Source organism: Lathamus discolor, chromosome 2 (assembly GCF_037157495.1).
Source record: "Lathamus discolor isolate bLatDis1 chromosome 2, bLatDis1.hap1, whole genome shotgun sequence".
NCBI lineage: Eukaryota > Metazoa > Chordata > Aves > Psittaciformes > Psittacidae > Lathamus > Lathamus discolor.
Genome location: NC_088885.1, coordinates 55,809,143 through 55,825,879, shown reverse-complemented (window position 1 = coordinate 55,825,879; position 16,737 = coordinate 55,809,143). Strand labels below are relative to the sequence as shown.

Genomic DNA, 16,737 nt, shown 5'->3' with positions numbered 1-16,737 from the left:
ACTTGTGTTTTGCTGCTGCATGGATCTCCATCCCCTACCTCCACTGGGATAGAAGCCTGAAGGACTTTGCTAGCGTATCATCACTCAAACACTGGCATGCTGCCTCCAGGCTTCTCTCTGGTGAGCCTTGTTTTATCCCTTTCCCCTTGAAATCTAGTTTAAAGCTCTTTCAATTAGCTTTGTGCTTATTGTTCACAATGAACTCCTGTGCAAAGACCCCTTTTGAGACCCTGTCAGTTACCAGAAGTCCTGGTGACATGTAAAGTGATCAAAACCCACAAAATTCTGCTGGTGGCACCAGGCTGGGAGCCAGGTATTGATCTTCTGGTTATTCCTGTTTCTTCAGTCTTCATTCCCTGTAACTGAAAGGGTCTGGGAGAACACCACTTGTGCTCCTGATCTCTTGTCCAGTTGTCAGGGACATGAGGACACCTCTGCCAAATTAGGCAGAGTGGCACTGCAGCAGATCTTTTGCACAACAGTCTGTCAGTGGAAACTCTTGTCTTGTTAGAAGCGGTTGTCTGGAGATCACTCAGTAGCAGGCAAAGCACGGGTTCTTAAATCATAAAGAGCCGATAAACCCTTTCACTTACAGAACCAAAAGTATCTTTCCTCCCTCCAAGTCAGAAATTGAAAGTCCCTCTTTTCTCACCTTCTCAAGGAAATAATTTTCCTTCTGCCCATTCCTTCACTCAGTGAAGCTTGCATGTGTCTGACACTACTTGCTGTATTTCAGGGAGGTATTTCAGGCCCCAGACCTGCTGTCAGGCACCTCCAGAAGTGAAATTGCTGAATGAACTGTGCTGCTTACGGATACACTGCCAATCGCTCCTCCCAGTTTGCTCCCACAGCCCATGGGTCTAGCATTTTCCTGCTGTCCATTTCTTGGCTCTTTCTGTCCCTCCTCCCTGCAATTCCCACGAGACAGGAGGGAATGTAGTTTTTGGAAAATGCATCCGCATTCAGCCCTTGGGAAGGGACAGGCAAGCAGAGAAGAGGAACCAACATGGACAAATGTATTTTGCCTTGACTAACAGCTTATGAGCTCTTCATTCCATCATTTTAGTAGAATACGCCATCGCCTGACCCCCGTGAACATAAACCACAAAAGGAGTTCAGTGACTCCTGTGAGAACTTGAGCCCACCAATGGAGTGATTTAATGTGATTTTATGTGGTCTCTGCATCAGGAATATTTTATATCCCCTGACTGCCAGAAGCAAAGAGGTAAAAGGCAAGAAACAACTAAAAGTCTACATCCCCTGTTGCCAATACTGTTTTCCAGACTCTCTTTTACTGACCACCACTGGGGACTGGGTCGGAGCCTACATGGCTCATTGGTCTGACAGAATATGGATGTTCTTATGTCTTTATGTTGTGGCCTCAATCTTGAAGTCTGTTCTGGCTGAATTGCTATAACCTCTTGTTATTCCTTCCATCCTTGGATCCATGCACCAGGGAGGAGTTAGTAGAAGAGTCCAGCCAGGCCCTTGACCAACACTTTAACCTGAAAAAAATCAGTGCAGGAAGCAAATACAGGAAGAGGCTCCTCAAAGGAAACCCACAGCTGCATTCCATGGTGTCTTGTGATGTGCAAGCCTTCAGGCTCTCTGGGATGGTGACTTGTGTTGCTGTTCTTGGAAGCTGGGCTACACTTGCAACATTTAATCCACATCAAGGGGTGTAAAACAAGTAGAAATGTTACCTTACAGGAAGAAGAATGTGAAACCTTCTGTCATCTGATCTTTTAGTGTAGGGGGCTTCATATGGCTCTGTAACTCCCAATGTCTTCCTAGCGATGCTGCAATTGTGTCTGAAGTAGCATTTCAGCACCCAGTCCTCTCATCTCCCATTTTTACCTTCTCTCACATGACTCGTTGCCCTCTTGAGAAGATAGCTCCCTGCTGACTGCTCTCTCATTTTCCTGATGTTGTCACTGCCACACTGTCCAAATTATGCTATCATCTCCCTACCAAAGTAAGAGTAACACATTTCCTAGCTTCTGAGTTGTGAGGGAATGCACTCATGCCAATCACTGTGACTGCAGGAAAGCTCAACTCACTAACTTAAAATACAGCTCAATGTGTTTCAAATTCTACCTCCTGCCAGTTGCAATGTGATGCGAATTCCTTTTCAGTGCTGCCTGTGAGGGCAGTTGTTGCTGTTTCTAGAACATAGAATTGCTTAGTTTTTCACTCCATAGAGCGAAGGCAATAATTCATCAAGGAGAAAGGAACTGTGGAGTTCATTGTCATAGAAGACTGTTACGAGCTTTCAAAAAGGGACAGGTCATTTTCACAAATAACAGGAGTTCTGAAATTTAAATTAAGGCTGATCAATTTAAGCTAGCTTCCACCTAGGGATGAGTGAGTATGAGAAGGTTGTCTTTGTCCTTTCACCAAACGTTATATGTGCTGCAGTTCTCCTGTTACTCACTAGCTTTGTCACCCAGTCTGGGACATGTCCTTCATTCACTGTCAACCTCATACTCCAGGCTGGCTACACAGACAGACCTGATGCACGGGGTAAGCTCCTGAGCCCAGCAGAACAGTCTCATGTGAATAGTGCCTGAAATGAAGGGACCCTCATCCCAGTCAGTACCTCTCTAGATGCTTTGCCCTTGCTAAATTACGGTAATAACAGTCACCAGCAGTGCCTGTAGATAAGAACAGTTTTCTCAGGTGACTGGGAAGAGATCTTTCCCTTGTTACATCAATTGACTTAGCTGCAGTCCTCCGCTGCTGTGCCCTGCAGCCTCCACACTATATTAATCCTGCTGTTTCTCCCTCTCCACTATGAACCTGACACAGTCATTTCTCAAGCTTTTCCTGCCCCTGGCTATGAATTGCATTACTGCCACAGTGATTTCTGTGCTAGTAGCACTTAGGAGACAGAAACAAACAGAAACCATGTGCTTTGGGCTCTCTACAAACAAAACCAAGCTCAGAGTCTCCAGTCTGGACTTTTGCTAAAAGAAAAGGAAATGGAAAACAAAGGAAAAAAACAACCCACCAGCCCCTTCCCTTCCCCCAGAAAAGTTAAAAACATTCAGTGCCTGGTGTCACATCACTGCCTGAGCCATTGAGAAACCCTACATCACTTTCAGATGTGTTTCTCAGCCTGACTCTACTGGTGTTTCCATTAAAACCCTAACTGCTATTAACACAAGCAGAGTAGCAGCCCAACCATCATAAAAACAAATCCTGCCCCTCACCTTTGTGTGCTGCTTTGCTAGGGCAGCAGTTTGGTGGAGAATGTGGCTAAGGAGAGGCTGCAGCCAGGAAAGCAAATGCTTGCTCTACAACTCTGTTAGCCCCAAAGACGTGAAGCTTTTTAGCAGGTGAAAGCATCTACTTGCCTTCCATGCCACACACAGAGTGTCTCAGAAAGAGAATGAGGCCATAGTAGAAGGTTGCTGGTGGTCAAAGTGTGGCTTTTTCTAAAGGTAGTGGAACATGGGAGCCATCTGTCCCTGTTTCATGCTCAAAGCATCATTTGACAAGGCTTCAGGCTTCATTTTAGTAAATCCCAGCTGCTGATCACATTTATGCTTTAGTTAATTTTACACCAGAAACACATCTTCCAGCGGCAAGGAGAATTTTGATCCTAATTATCTGTGTAGCCTGGGAGTTCCCAACATAGACCAGACTCTCTTGCTTTGGGTCCTAAACAGACATCACTAAAAGTTTGCCTCTGTCCCAAGCTTCTTCCAATCCAAATAAAAGCCAGTGGCTAGATGCAGATTGATGGGCAAAGAAGACAAAATGGTATGAATTAAGTAGTAGTATGGAGGGCAAAGATCATGTAGCCAGTAGATGCTGAGTTTGTCTTTATATTCCAAGCACAAGGTGACTAGGATCTTACTGGAAGTAAAAGCTTTTTTATGAACTGAACCAAAAACGTGTTTGTTTGATCCTGTTTGCCTCTATAGCCAGTTCAATGTTCTGCTGTAAATCTTGTGGGAACAAGGTTTCCTCAAGCCAGATTTAGTGATGTTCCAACGTACGGGATGATTAAACTACATCTAAATGGAGGCGTGCAACAACAATTTTTTTCCCCACTCCATTATCTTCTCACTGTCAAGAAATACATTCAGGTAGCAAATGTGCTGGATTTGTTTTGTTGTTAGAGCTCTCAGAGGCAATTAATTTCATGTCAGTAACTAGACTTTGACCTGAATTTCTTCCTAGTCCCCTGCCTCCCTGTCCCAGTAGAAGCAGTGTTTCAAGCTCCTTTCTTAATCTGCTAATCCTTAACCTAAAAGGAGTGAATAAAATGTAGATGAAGAGCAGCCACAGGACATTTATGAGCAGGAGATCAGCAGAGAATAGACCTTAATAGCATGTTTCAAAGTCTGTCTAGAGCGAGCTGGGTTCCTGGAGTTCAGCAGGAAAGGCTGTAGGTGTTGGTTGCCTTGTTTCTTTGACAGACTAATCGTGAACCTTTGCCTTTTGTTACCAGTGAAATTTTGAAAGTGAGATATGTCTCTGACATGTTCCCTGGTTGCAAAGGTCACACCGAGAGCAACACTTTCAGTCTTTGTGGCTTAAATAAAAGGGAATGGACCTGAGCAGCTGAAGATTTGTTTTCCAGATTGATTCCAGTCATGAGTCACTGTGGTTCTGAAAACCAAATGCCAGTTTCATACCTTGAACTGAGGCTGTTAAACGCAGAGGCTACTTTAACATTGACTTAGTAGGGTTATACCTGCGAGCATCTTTCTGTAAGTTGCAGTATCTCATGTGTGGGAGGTCTTCTACTTGTTTGCTGAAGGTTTTTTTGAGTTGCTGTGAAGTGTTTGAGAGATTTGTGAGGCTGAAGGACATAACAGAATTGCTTCTGTCCCTGAGATTGACTAATCAAGTCCTAGGAAAAGGACAGTAAGTGTTTCATCATAGCAAAATAGTGTTTAGTGTTAAGAAGGCTGTTTTGATGGGCATGCAAAACACCTGAGGCAACAGCAGTCAGTTGCTGGGTTGTACCTTCTCTTTTTGCTGCCACTGGGACAAGCTACAGTCAATTACAGCTGAGCAGGTTTGAGAACACCATTTTCTATGTTTGCCCCATGTTATTTGACAGCTTAATTTGCAAGGAGACAGACTGATACAGAAAATGCAGAATGCTAACTCGATGATCCCAGAAAATGCACTGGCTGTGTGAACCCCTGTGGAAGTGATTTTAATAACTGGAATGTTTTAGCTGAGAAAAGATCATTTAGTTGAGGACTCTGTAACTGCAACTTGGAGTTTGCCTTTTTTTACCATTTCACAAAGAATGAGAAGACAAATGCTTTTGTTTTAGATGACTGGATCTGCAGTGAGTAGCTCTCTGTCTGGCTTCACTGAGACTTTGGTTGCTGGCATCAGCACCATGCACTGGCTGCCTCCTGGAGCTTTTTTCAGCAGCAAGTGCTATGTAAGATATCCCATCTTTTGTTTTAAAGCAGCGTGTCCCAACTTACTGTAGCTCATATTTTACATTGTGTACTTATTTTACATTGCATTTTTATTTTACATTGCATCTGAATGGAGGCTGGGAAAGGATCAAAAACAGACATGGATTTTTTCTGGTAAAGGAGAACCTTATTTAAGAAAGCTCTACCTTATTTAAGAAAGGTCGGTACAGCCAACTAAGCCCTGGACTGGAAAACAGGCAGTCCATGCTCTCCTATTGCATTAATGGGTCTGAAAACTTTGAAGTTCAAACAGGCGAACCTGTTCAAGATGCTGACCAAATGTAAATTCAGTTTTGGCACTCCAGTGCAGATATTTATCACCAAATCTCCCTTATGAACAATGCAACAGACTCTACTCCAGTCTGGTTGTTTAAGGTCTTACCAGTTGTAGTTGTTCTAGGGATGGAGCAGAGACGAGGAAAAATGATAACCAAGGATGAAATGACCATTTGAATATTTGAGTCCTTCCAACAGATCCTGTTTTACTTGATTGAATTAAGTATTTTCAATGGCAGCTCCTCATGTTATCAAGAAAAACTGTTGTACACAGCTTTTTTGCAAACCTTATGCTGTGATTTCTGGAAGAAAGGTATGTAGCAAGGAGAAGCAGCACAGATTTGGTCATTCTTCTGTTGCTGCTTTTTATGTCATTTATTTATGTTGTGATTAGACAGCAAAATCCAAGTTTTGGCTTTGGCACTGGCTGTGCAATTTATCCTGGGAGCCAGAGAATGGGACCAAACCCAGATATGCTTGCTAGTAAAGATGTAACTGCACACAGCTTCAAACACTGTTACTGATGACCCATTGGACCCATGAACCTCCTGTCTCACAGCATAAGGGAAGTTGTGGAAGGGGATAAACCATGAGGAATTTTGCAAATGAACAGAATTAGCTTGTTCATTTTATATAGTCATTAATGTGTATGTGTATATATTGACTATATATGTTCATTTAAATGTGTTTCCCTGTTTAGGAGTATCAGATGCCTGCGAAATATTATCCACTGGAACTTGATCACCACATTCATCCTGAGGAATGTGATGTGGTTTCTGCTTCAAATGATAGATCACAACATACATGAGAGCAATGAAGTAAGTGCTTGGAGGTAGTATGTCTGGCATGTAGTTTGGGAACTGGCAGGGATGGTGAATTTGTTAAACTGATAGAAATATTACAAAGGACACATCAATATGCTCAGACTGGCTTTCATGTAATTTCAAAAAATAGAAAAAGGGAAGAAAATTAGGCTTAGATTTGCTAAATTTTTATGTATCTCCTCATTACATTGTCTCATACATTAATATATATGTGTATATATAGTATATATTTTATTACGTCAATACATATGTGTATATATAGTGTATATATATATATATGTATCATTACATTAATATCAAAGGTTGTTTGGTTTGGGTTTTTTTAATACGAATCCCACCCCAAAGTGGGAACTCTTATTTTCATTGACCATAGATACTTTCCAAATTTATGTACTATAAGACACGATATTGTTCAAGATGCTAAGTTTCATGTTTCTTGAACATTCTTGTCAGATCATCTTGCAGTGATGTACACCTGTGTAGGGAAAGCATTAATGCCAGAGTGCAACATCTCTGTGAGCAGAAATAATTGATCTGGCTCTGAGTTAGCTACTTTGATGACAGTGGGCACCCTACTGCCCAGAGTCAGTGGGACTGCCAAAAAAATAAGAAATAGAGCCTGAAACAGTCCAGTTTTTGCTTGTTGATATCTTTAAAGGTTTGGGGTTTTTTTTTTCACAAAATTCCATTTCCCTTCTTCACTTTTGTGCTGGTCTTGAGGATGAAGTTCTGTGATATGGACTGCATCCAGCAGCAGCTCCTTGTCACTGAAAGGGAGTGCTCATTCCTCCAGAGATACAAATGCTTCATTCTAGCTCCTGCTGCTTCTTTTTCATTAGCTCTGTTCCTTTTGCTCATCCACTGGGGAGGACTGAATTCTCAGAGACTGAATTCACTACACTGATGGAGAGCTAACCTAGCTGACAAAAAAGCAAGGAGGACTTTTCTGCTTGCATAGCTCTAGAAGTCAGCTTTCTGCTGCATGATTGAGAGAGACAGTTCAAGGGACCAAACAGATCTGCTCAATAAAACACTAGAAGGCTGAAGGGGGCAAGAAGTGGCACGTCTTCTTTGCAATGGCATTGAGCATTCTAAGAAAGTGAGCATGTCACCATACTCTCATTTCTCTTACTCTCCATGTTGTTTCTTGTTCACTCAAGTAATGCCCAATTGCAAATGCTTGTCTAAGGAAGGACATTGAATCAGTCCCTGTGCAAGTACTGTAATGCCTTTCCCTGTTTCCCAGCAGCCCCAATAATACAAGGTTTTTGGTGTGGATTTAAAGCATTTTTTTTTCTTTATTTTCTTGGTGAATAAACCTACATTTCCTTGGCAAGTAGTCTTTTTTGATAGTCCATTGGCAAGGTTTTTTACTGTTCTTTTTCCCTTGTAATGTTCTTACAGTGCAGTATTCTCCTTTTAGGGCTACCTCCTAATAATAACCTTCATAATCAAGAAGAAAGTGCACTACAGAGATACATGCACACCCATACAGACACACATACCCTTCATGCTGTCTTTGGAAAGCAGGTGGATTAAAGTGCCTAGAGACTATGAGCTGGATCTGTAGCTGATATCAGTCATGGCTCCTCTCTTGTAGGAACTGGTCCTGCAGAAATTGAAAACCACCCCAGGAGCCAGGATATTCATTCATTTTAATGTCAGCTGGGCACTTGTCATCCTTGGTTAATTTGCAATTTTAACATCTGAACTTTAATCCCACACTTCGGGAAAACAAATAGAAAAGTCATTAGTATCCATACAAAGAAGAAGTCTATGCATAACTGTGTATTATTATTCAATCAGATGCTCCTTTGAGAAGATGTAGCTTCTATTAATTCATTGTTCACTTTGTCTGTGTTTCTGACGTTTTCAGACCACAGAAGATGGTGGCATATGAGCTTTATTGTTGACAGTTTTATGCTGTGTGATTAACTCTCATGACAATCCTGCAAATCTTAATACAATTTTTTACAGTTATTTCAGAAAAATCCCACAGAGTCAGGCATTCAAATGCCTTTTAAAATGTGACAGTCACAAAGTGCCAAGAAAAATATAAACCTGCAAGTATAACGAAAGAGCCTCACATGCCTCAGTTTTCATCAACTGTATTTTCTCTGCAGAAGACTGCAGTCATTTTAGGAAAGTGCTTTATAAAAGCTTTGTAATATATTTTTATGTTCTTGTTGTGGTTCAAGTCAGAATCAAAATAACACCACCAAAATCAGTGGGAGAAACATTATTTATCCTAGCTAATGATGTGATCTCCTCTGTGCTGATCAGTGGAGATTAAATAATACAGCTACAGAAGCATCAAGGACTCAATGTGGAAACATTTTGCATGAAGTTATAGTGCTTACGATAATAAATCAAGAAGAGGAATTGCTGAATATATCTGGAGTAATGGTGGATACATGTGGGGATCAAGAATCCTTGGTGAAATAAATGAAAAGGTATAAATTAATGAGTTCTGCTAATCTAGTTTATTATTCAATAATAAATCCACAATTCCAAAAGGAATTGCTCAAAATTAATTTTGTTCTGGTTTCCTACGGAAACGATGCAGAGGGAGATCTCACCACCATTATGTGTATTTTCCTGTATTTGTCCCTGTATCTTCCCAATCCAGCGGTCAGTTCCACTCGGTTCTGACACAGGAACAACAGGCTCAGATATAATTAATTTTTACATTTGTGAAAATGGGCAGCTGTGGAGAGGACAAAAACTGTGTAAGTGTGTGTTGCAAATGGGGGAGAGAGGGGAACAAGAGTCTAGACATTATAACAGAGAATTTACACGAGATTGAGGCTGCAAGGAAAGATTTAATTCATGTTCATACCTTTGAAAAATTGAGACTTAGAGTCTTCGAAAAGCCTAGTCTTGCTAGTTTGGGAGTCAGTCAGGAATAGAGCCAAAATATTTGTTAAGTGTTAGCCAAAACTAGGGGTGTTTTTTTGACCGTGGCTTTACTTCCCTTTGCTCAAAGCTGAAAAGAGAAAAAAAATAAAGTTGGTCTAAACAAAATTTTGAAAAACAAATGTTTCATCTTCTTCTGAGTTTTTTTTATTTGTTTTAATCCTGTTTTAAGGATGAAGCCGAAATAAATTTCAAATCCTAATGCAATAATACAGAAATGAAAGCTTTAATACATCCGAAAGACTTCTTCTGTTTATTTCAGCTCCACAAACAGAAATGATGACAACTTGTGAATGGGCTATCAATTTGTAACTGTGTTTCTTGTCCAGTAAATTCTTAGTCCACAGAATTGTCCTGGGTTTGATAGTGCATCTGCTGCTCTGTTGACTGCCTAGAGATCATCAATACCTTATACATATGAAGTCTGAAATAAAATTAACTGAGGGTCAAAAGTTTCAAATACTTTAGTAGAGTTAATTAAAAGGCTGGAGAATGGTGAGACCAAAATGGCATCAATGATACCAGCTAACATAGGTAATTAATGTCATGCTTTAGGGAATATGCTGAATGCCTGCTTGGTCAGAAATAAATTTCCCCAGACTTCTGTGTGTAGCAGTATGGAAATTACCACCAGCAGTTACTTGTGATTTATTGATGTGATGTTACCATCTGCCTTTCTACAGCTATTTGTGTATTCCACAGCTGTGCTCTCACTGCACACAGCCATTAGGAGAAAATGCCTCACCAAAAATTCTTTCTGAAGTTACGGCAAAATTCAGAGGTGATGTGTGATTTGACACACAGACTGAAGCACTAATGGCAGGAATAGAGGGGATGAACCAGCTGATAAAAGCATATCTTTAATTTAAAATATCTTTTTTCTAAATGTCAGTGGTACTCCTTCCCTTCAGTGGAAATGAAGGAAGACTCTGACAATAACTGCTATCTTCTAGTTTCTTTGAATTGCTCAGCAGGTGGGTTATATTGCCCAAGATATGCTTAGACTCTTACGACATCTCTAGATACAGCCCTAGGCTATGGCTACACCCCTCTGAGAGATCATCTGTAGTCAAATAGCCTGCCTCTTCCTGTCTTCTTTCTAAAAAGCTGCTTCCTAAACTGCTTGCAGACTTCTGGTGTGGAAGTGCCATAAGGCACATTAACTTTCCAGACATGCTTAGGTGTAGGAGATCATGCATGTTGTGGTCAAAGCCAAGCCTCAGCAAAGTCACAGACATAGCTGTGAGTTTCTGACAGCACCAAAGATATTGTGATTCCAAGTCACAGGTATAAATCTGCATCCCATGAATGAATTCTACCATTGATTTTTGAGGGAATAGTGATGTATAGAATCTTCTGTATGTTCTCACCATGATTTTAAAATATTCTATTGTGTTTCCTTTCCAGCCCTGGTGTCGATGTATTACCACTGTCTACAATTATTTTGTGGTGACCAACTTTTTCTGGATGTTTGTGGAAGGCTGCTACTTACACACTGCTATAGTGATGACTTACTCCACAGACAAGCTACGGAAATGGGTCTTTCTCTTCATAGGATGGTGTAAGTGACTTGTGTGTTTAAAATGGTGTTACGTGGTACCTGGCATTGAAGTGATAAAGACAAGAGCAGCAAGAATAAACTTTAAAAATCCAATTGGGGCGAAATCTGACATTCAGACCTAACTTTGCCAGAACAACATGAGATCAGGTTTAGTTCTTCACTAAGCTAATAGGTTATTGCTGGATTTATCTTCTTCATTTAGGTCCTCAGGTACCTGTTGTTAAAGAAAGAGAGTTCTGAGGGCTCAGCATTTTGTGAATGAAATAGTTCATACCATGTCCCTTTCATTTTGATCAGCAAAGCAGTGATCACAGCACAGCATGAGACAGAAAAATACTGTCTGTGCCCTGTGGACCACTCAGTCTCAAGAGACACTTCTAAGTGAGGAGCTGACTAGAAGAGAAGCCTAATTGTCTTCCAGTCAAACTTCACAGCTGTCCTTTGGACTGCTGAGCAATTTGTTCCTAGAAAACAGCCTTTAATAAAGTCACATGTAATCTTTGTGCAATCCTTGTTGTTACTCAAAGACAGAAAAATAACTCATTGCATGCCCTGTAATTTCAGTTGTACTGTGTCGGCCTGAGCCAGAGCAAAGGCTGCTCCTTTTCCCTAGCTGCATCAACAAAACCTGCACCATTCTGCTGTCCTGCTGAAAAGGATGTAGGGCTTGCAGAGGATTCAGGCTGAATATAAGTCATCAGTGCCTTCTCATCATGAATCCAGTAAAACACGTACTGGACTGCACTACAGCTATGGCCAGAAAATTGAGAGAAATGGCTAGTACTTCCTATTGAGGTTTGGTGAGGCTGCCTTTTGAATAGTGTGGCCAGGTTTGGGTCTCTTAAGTCAAAAGGGATGTGTAAAAATGAGATTATCCAGTAGAAGGCTGTCAGTATGATTGAGGATCTAGAGGACATGACCTGTGAAGTGAGGCTGAAGGAGCTGAGCTTCTTTAGTCATGCAAAGAGTAAGTTAAGGAAGGATCTGTTAGTAGCAAGAATGATTTGAAAGATAGATAACTACAAGATGATGGAGCCAATTCTTCTTGGTAATAGCAGCTGTTATAAGAAGGGACAATGGCCACAAATTGCAGGCTGGGAGGTTCCAATTGGATGTTAAGAAAATAGAAGATTTACCAAAAGCCAATACAACACTGGAACAGATGACTTACGAGCTGTGGAATCCCTCGCCCTGGAGGTATTGAAAATTCAATAAGGCTAAGCCCTGGCTGAGGTGGGCTGGTGTTGATAGCTCTCCTTTGAGCAGGAGATTGGAGTGGATACATTCAGAGGTCTTTCCAAACATGTCCGTGTTTTGAACTTGGCCAGGAGAGGTTTCGCAAGACAAGCCCTGGGCGGGCAGCTTCTTTGCTTGAATGCAAAATCTGAGGTCAAACAGTACTAGTGAATTTGGCAGTTCTTTTCTGTTGAAAGGAGAAACATGGAAAAAAGTCACAAATATTTTCTTTTCTGAAAGCAGAATGCTATTTTGTTCAGAAATGCCCCCTATTCTCAGAGCTGAGCAGAAATAGTTAAATTGCAGTTCTGAAGGCAGAAATTATTTTAAAACAACGTATGCTATTTAATCCAGAATCATATAGGAGGAAAGAGGAGTTGTAGAAGAAAAAAAATGTTTATGTGGGGAATTGATTAAATTCTTTTCCCAATATTTTTCAGTTCTCTCACCAAACTCGAAAATGCTGTTCACACAGCACTCACAAACCCCCTGACTGGTTTGGTCCCTAGCATTTTCCCTCCATACCTCTCTCAGGGTTTCTGATGGCTAATTGTAGGAGTGGTGTGAGCTGAATATACCTTTCCTCCCACCTTTTTGGGTGCTTTCTGTCTCTGCTTTGCCTTCCCATACACAATCCTTTAATCGTCATCATTCTCAAATCCTGCTTCATAGGGAAGACTCAACTCAAAAAAAATGTTGAAAATTTTGAAAATGTGCTTCATCCAAGGATCCAAATGAGTTTACAAGCTTCTTGCACCCTGGGACATAAATATCTAACCACTCACCTCCAAGTAGTCTTTAATGTTTTGCTGTATCAACTGCCAGAAAATGAAAGGGACCACAGTTGCCTTAAAAGTCAACCAGAATTGTTCCCATCTCTTACAGAGTTATACATGTGTGTTTCTTAATATTTTTATTAACTTACTCTACCAGATGTTGGGATGATCTTTTTTATTTATAAGAGGTCTTAGCAATTGTGATGTCTCAAGGATACCAAGATAAGATCACTTGTATTTACAGTCTTCAAATGCCTTAACCAAGACTTTCCTCACACAAATCTGAAACTATTTTGGTACCATCCATCCATCCATCCATCCATATATACACGCTTAACTCCTGATTTATTTGCTTCTGCAGGTATTCCTTGCCCAATCATCATTGCCTGGGCCATTGGCAAGCTATATTATGAAAATGAACAGTAAGTGATGTTAACATTTGTGTTTATTTATGTGCCTCTCTAAATAGATTAAGAAATGCTTACAGGCTGAACTGGTAATTTAGAAATGAGGCTGATTGATAGGAAAGAGGAAAGGTCAAATCACCTCCATTCAAGCCCAGAACGTGTCAAATTTCAGAGTACTATTTGAGTCAACTCCTGAAAATACCATTCCCAAATATCCTTATCCAAGCCCTGAAGCTATCATTTCATAGCGCTATACATGACTAACAGTCATAGTAATCTTCTTCAATGGGAATTTTGCTTGAATAAGACCTTGATAAAAACTACAGTTGAGCGCTTAAGGATTTAGCATTCTGGGTATATAGAATTCAGTTGACAGTCTGCCAAGAATAATCTTATGGCTGGAATTTTCACATTTCTGTTTCTGGCTTTTCCAATTAGAAGCAGTTAGTGCATGACATTGAAAAATATGGGAGATAAATAGGCATCTGTGTTTTGGGAATGTTTCTCTCAAACGTCAATACTGGTCAGGTGTACTTTCCAAGTATAAGCTTAGCTTCTACTTTTCAACTAGTCAGTCTCCGGATCAATGGCTGTTGTTTGTTACAGCTCCCTTCCCTAATCTTAAAAAAAAAATCTTCTCCATGAACCTGTTTTTCAAATGACCACAATGTTTGTCTGTCTATATCACATCTGATTACATGTAAGCATCTACCTTGTAGGTGTCTGCATCTCTACTAGTCTGCTGTGTTTTATAATCAGTGATGGTCAGTCAAAACAGTAAATGCAGTCTGGGGTGCATTTCGTCTCATCTGGAAGGAGGTGTCCAAAGTGGGTTGGATGGATTAGATTTACATGCACTATTTCTCCTAACTATAAGGGAGATGGATAGGATGACAGGCTGAGCTTTGAGCATCCGTAGTATAGGCATGAGAGGAATTTTACTCTGCACTATGAAGTTCCTCTTCTCTGATCCCCACAAACTTCTGAACTCTTGACCAATCTCTCTTCTCTAGTTTTAGTGGTACTTTGAAGGTGATAATCTGATTCCCAGGAGTTATACATATTGACAATCAAATAGGCTCCCCTTCACTGAAGGAAAAGTTTTCCGTGATTCCATCATTTGCTACAGTAATCATGCAGGAGAATTCATACCGTAGTTTCAAAATGACCAGAAAAACTTCAGTTGGAACTTGTTTCATGGGTGTCCAAGTCAATCAGGCCTGAGACATGACCTCAGATCACCAGATTTCACTGATTTCTGAGCTCACAGGCCTTCTTGTTCCTGGATGGGTAAAGAATCACAACATTCTGGGTCTGCTTCATGTATGAAGCTTCATTCTTTTTACCTTGCACAAGCCAGGGCAGCATGTCACCTGTCTCATTTTGCTGAAGAAGGACTTCAGAACTCAAGAAATAGAGCTGAAGGAATTAGCTTAAGCAGCACAAACCAAAATAACTAAAACTTGTGTCTTGAACACTGGAGAGGCAGAACACCACATACTTTAATAATGGCAACGCACATTAAACATTCCTGTTGTGAATGAGTTCAATACCAGGGTTTGAACACCTGATTTTGGAAGACTGTTCATCAATCCTAGAAGAAACAATGGAAAGTAGGACCCCTGACAGAAACATGCCACAACATAGAATCATAGAATACTTAGGGTTGGAAAGGACCTTAAGATCATTTAAAGTTCCAGCCGTCCCTGCCACAGGCAGAAACACCACACACTCTGTGATCACACTGCACACAAGATGGCCAGATGGAGAAATCACTACAGCATCTGTACCTGTCGTTCTTTCACCATCTTTGTACACCTGCAGAGTGAATGTGAAGGGATCTCACCTTGATGTATCATAGAAGAAAAACATGATATGTTTATATAGGTACATGTGCTACCTCTCACCAGCAAAGGTGTAGCTGGCCCAGACCCTTCACAACAAAAAGGGGATACAAAATACAGTCATCAGGGCAAGAAAGACAAAATTATCCTATTTCATATGCAGAATATCTAGGCTGTTCATGTTGAATTTCTAGGCTCAAGCTCTTGTCCTTGGGTGGACTGTTAAATAGAGCTTGTGCTTTTAAATCCATGTCATGGACAAACTCGTGCACTCTTAATTCATGCACAACATTTGCCTAATATGCGTACTGATAAAGGAGGCGCTGTGTTACTCTTGATAAATTCAGACAATTAGACCTGATGTCTTGTAGTGTTTTCACCTTTCTGTCTTTAATGCTGACGTTTGCCTTGGAGTGAAATCTTCACACACATCCTTGCTGCGTATCATAGCTGCTCTAAATGTACTATATATTGAGAAAGTCCTTACGTCTTCAAGAGCGCCGTTCCTTTGATCTAGCACATGCACCTAGACAGATAGGCAGAGCTCTTTTAAAAGAAGAGCTAATAAGGGCATTAAGCTGTAAGGCAAAGGCTACAAAATGAATTCTGCTTTTCATATTTGTAGTAATACTGTATGCAGGGGACACTCAGTAAAATGAATGAACCAAAGCAAAACAAGAAATAAATAATTTGTTGAGGGCCTGTCAGTTGTCATAAATACTCAGTCATCTTCTTGAGCGTTAAAGCATTTAATAATTCAGAGAGCCTCTGCTCACTGACTCCTGGCCTGAGGAAAGGAGCAGATTCTGTTAAACAGTCAAACTGAAGCACATGTAGGAATACATCTCTGGTACATGTGTGTGAGATGTTCATGTGTGTGTATTTAATTTACTTAACAGTCTGTTCTCCTCTGAAGTCCATCAGCCATTGAGGCAGTTTACACTAAATTTTGGGGCATTTACAGAACCCTTTCTCTGTGCTGGGATGATACAGAAATCATGCTTTTAATTTGAATTCTCCAAGAGTGTGCAAATACAGACAAATGAGAGAAAACTGAGCCCTGGCTTTGAAAAACAATAGCTCAGGGTACCGGAGAATCTCTCATCTGAGGAGAAGCTGAGAGGGTTGGGAGTGTTCAACCTGGAGAGGAGAAGGCTCGGGTATTCTTATCAATTTTATAAATAACTTACAGGAGGATATGAAGAGGGTGGAACCAGACTCTTCTCAGTGGCGCCCAGTGACAGGACAAGAAGTGATGGCACAAACTGGAACACTCGAAATTCCGTCTGAACATCAAGAAACACCTTTTTACTGTGAGGGTTGTAGAATGATGGAAGAGGTTGCCCAGGGAACTCATGGGGTCTTTATCCTTGGAACTACTCCAAAGCCAGTTGGGCACAGCTCTGAGCAACCTGCTTCAGTTCACTCTTGGAGCAAGGGGGTT

The 16,737-nt window shown here is 40.8% G+C and overlaps 1 protein-coding gene across 3 annotated transcripts in view; it reads left to right on the top strand.

The window, feature by feature from the left end:
* The window catches only part of CRHR2 (corticotropin releasing hormone receptor 2), a 149,480-nt gene that overhangs the window by 100,470 nt on the left and 32,273 nt on the right, over positions 1 to 16,737 (top strand). For all 3 annotated transcript variants that reach the window (XM_065669265.1, XM_065669266.1, XM_065669267.1), the window contains 3 exons: positions 6,430 to 6,547; positions 10,877 to 11,030; positions 13,404 to 13,464. In XM_065669265.1, the coding sequence (XP_065525337.1) occupies positions 6,430 to 6,547; positions 10,877 to 11,030; positions 13,404 to 13,464 (333 nt within the window). The remainder of the gene's footprint in view (positions 1 to 6,429; positions 6,548 to 10,876; positions 11,031 to 13,403; positions 13,465 to 16,737) is intronic.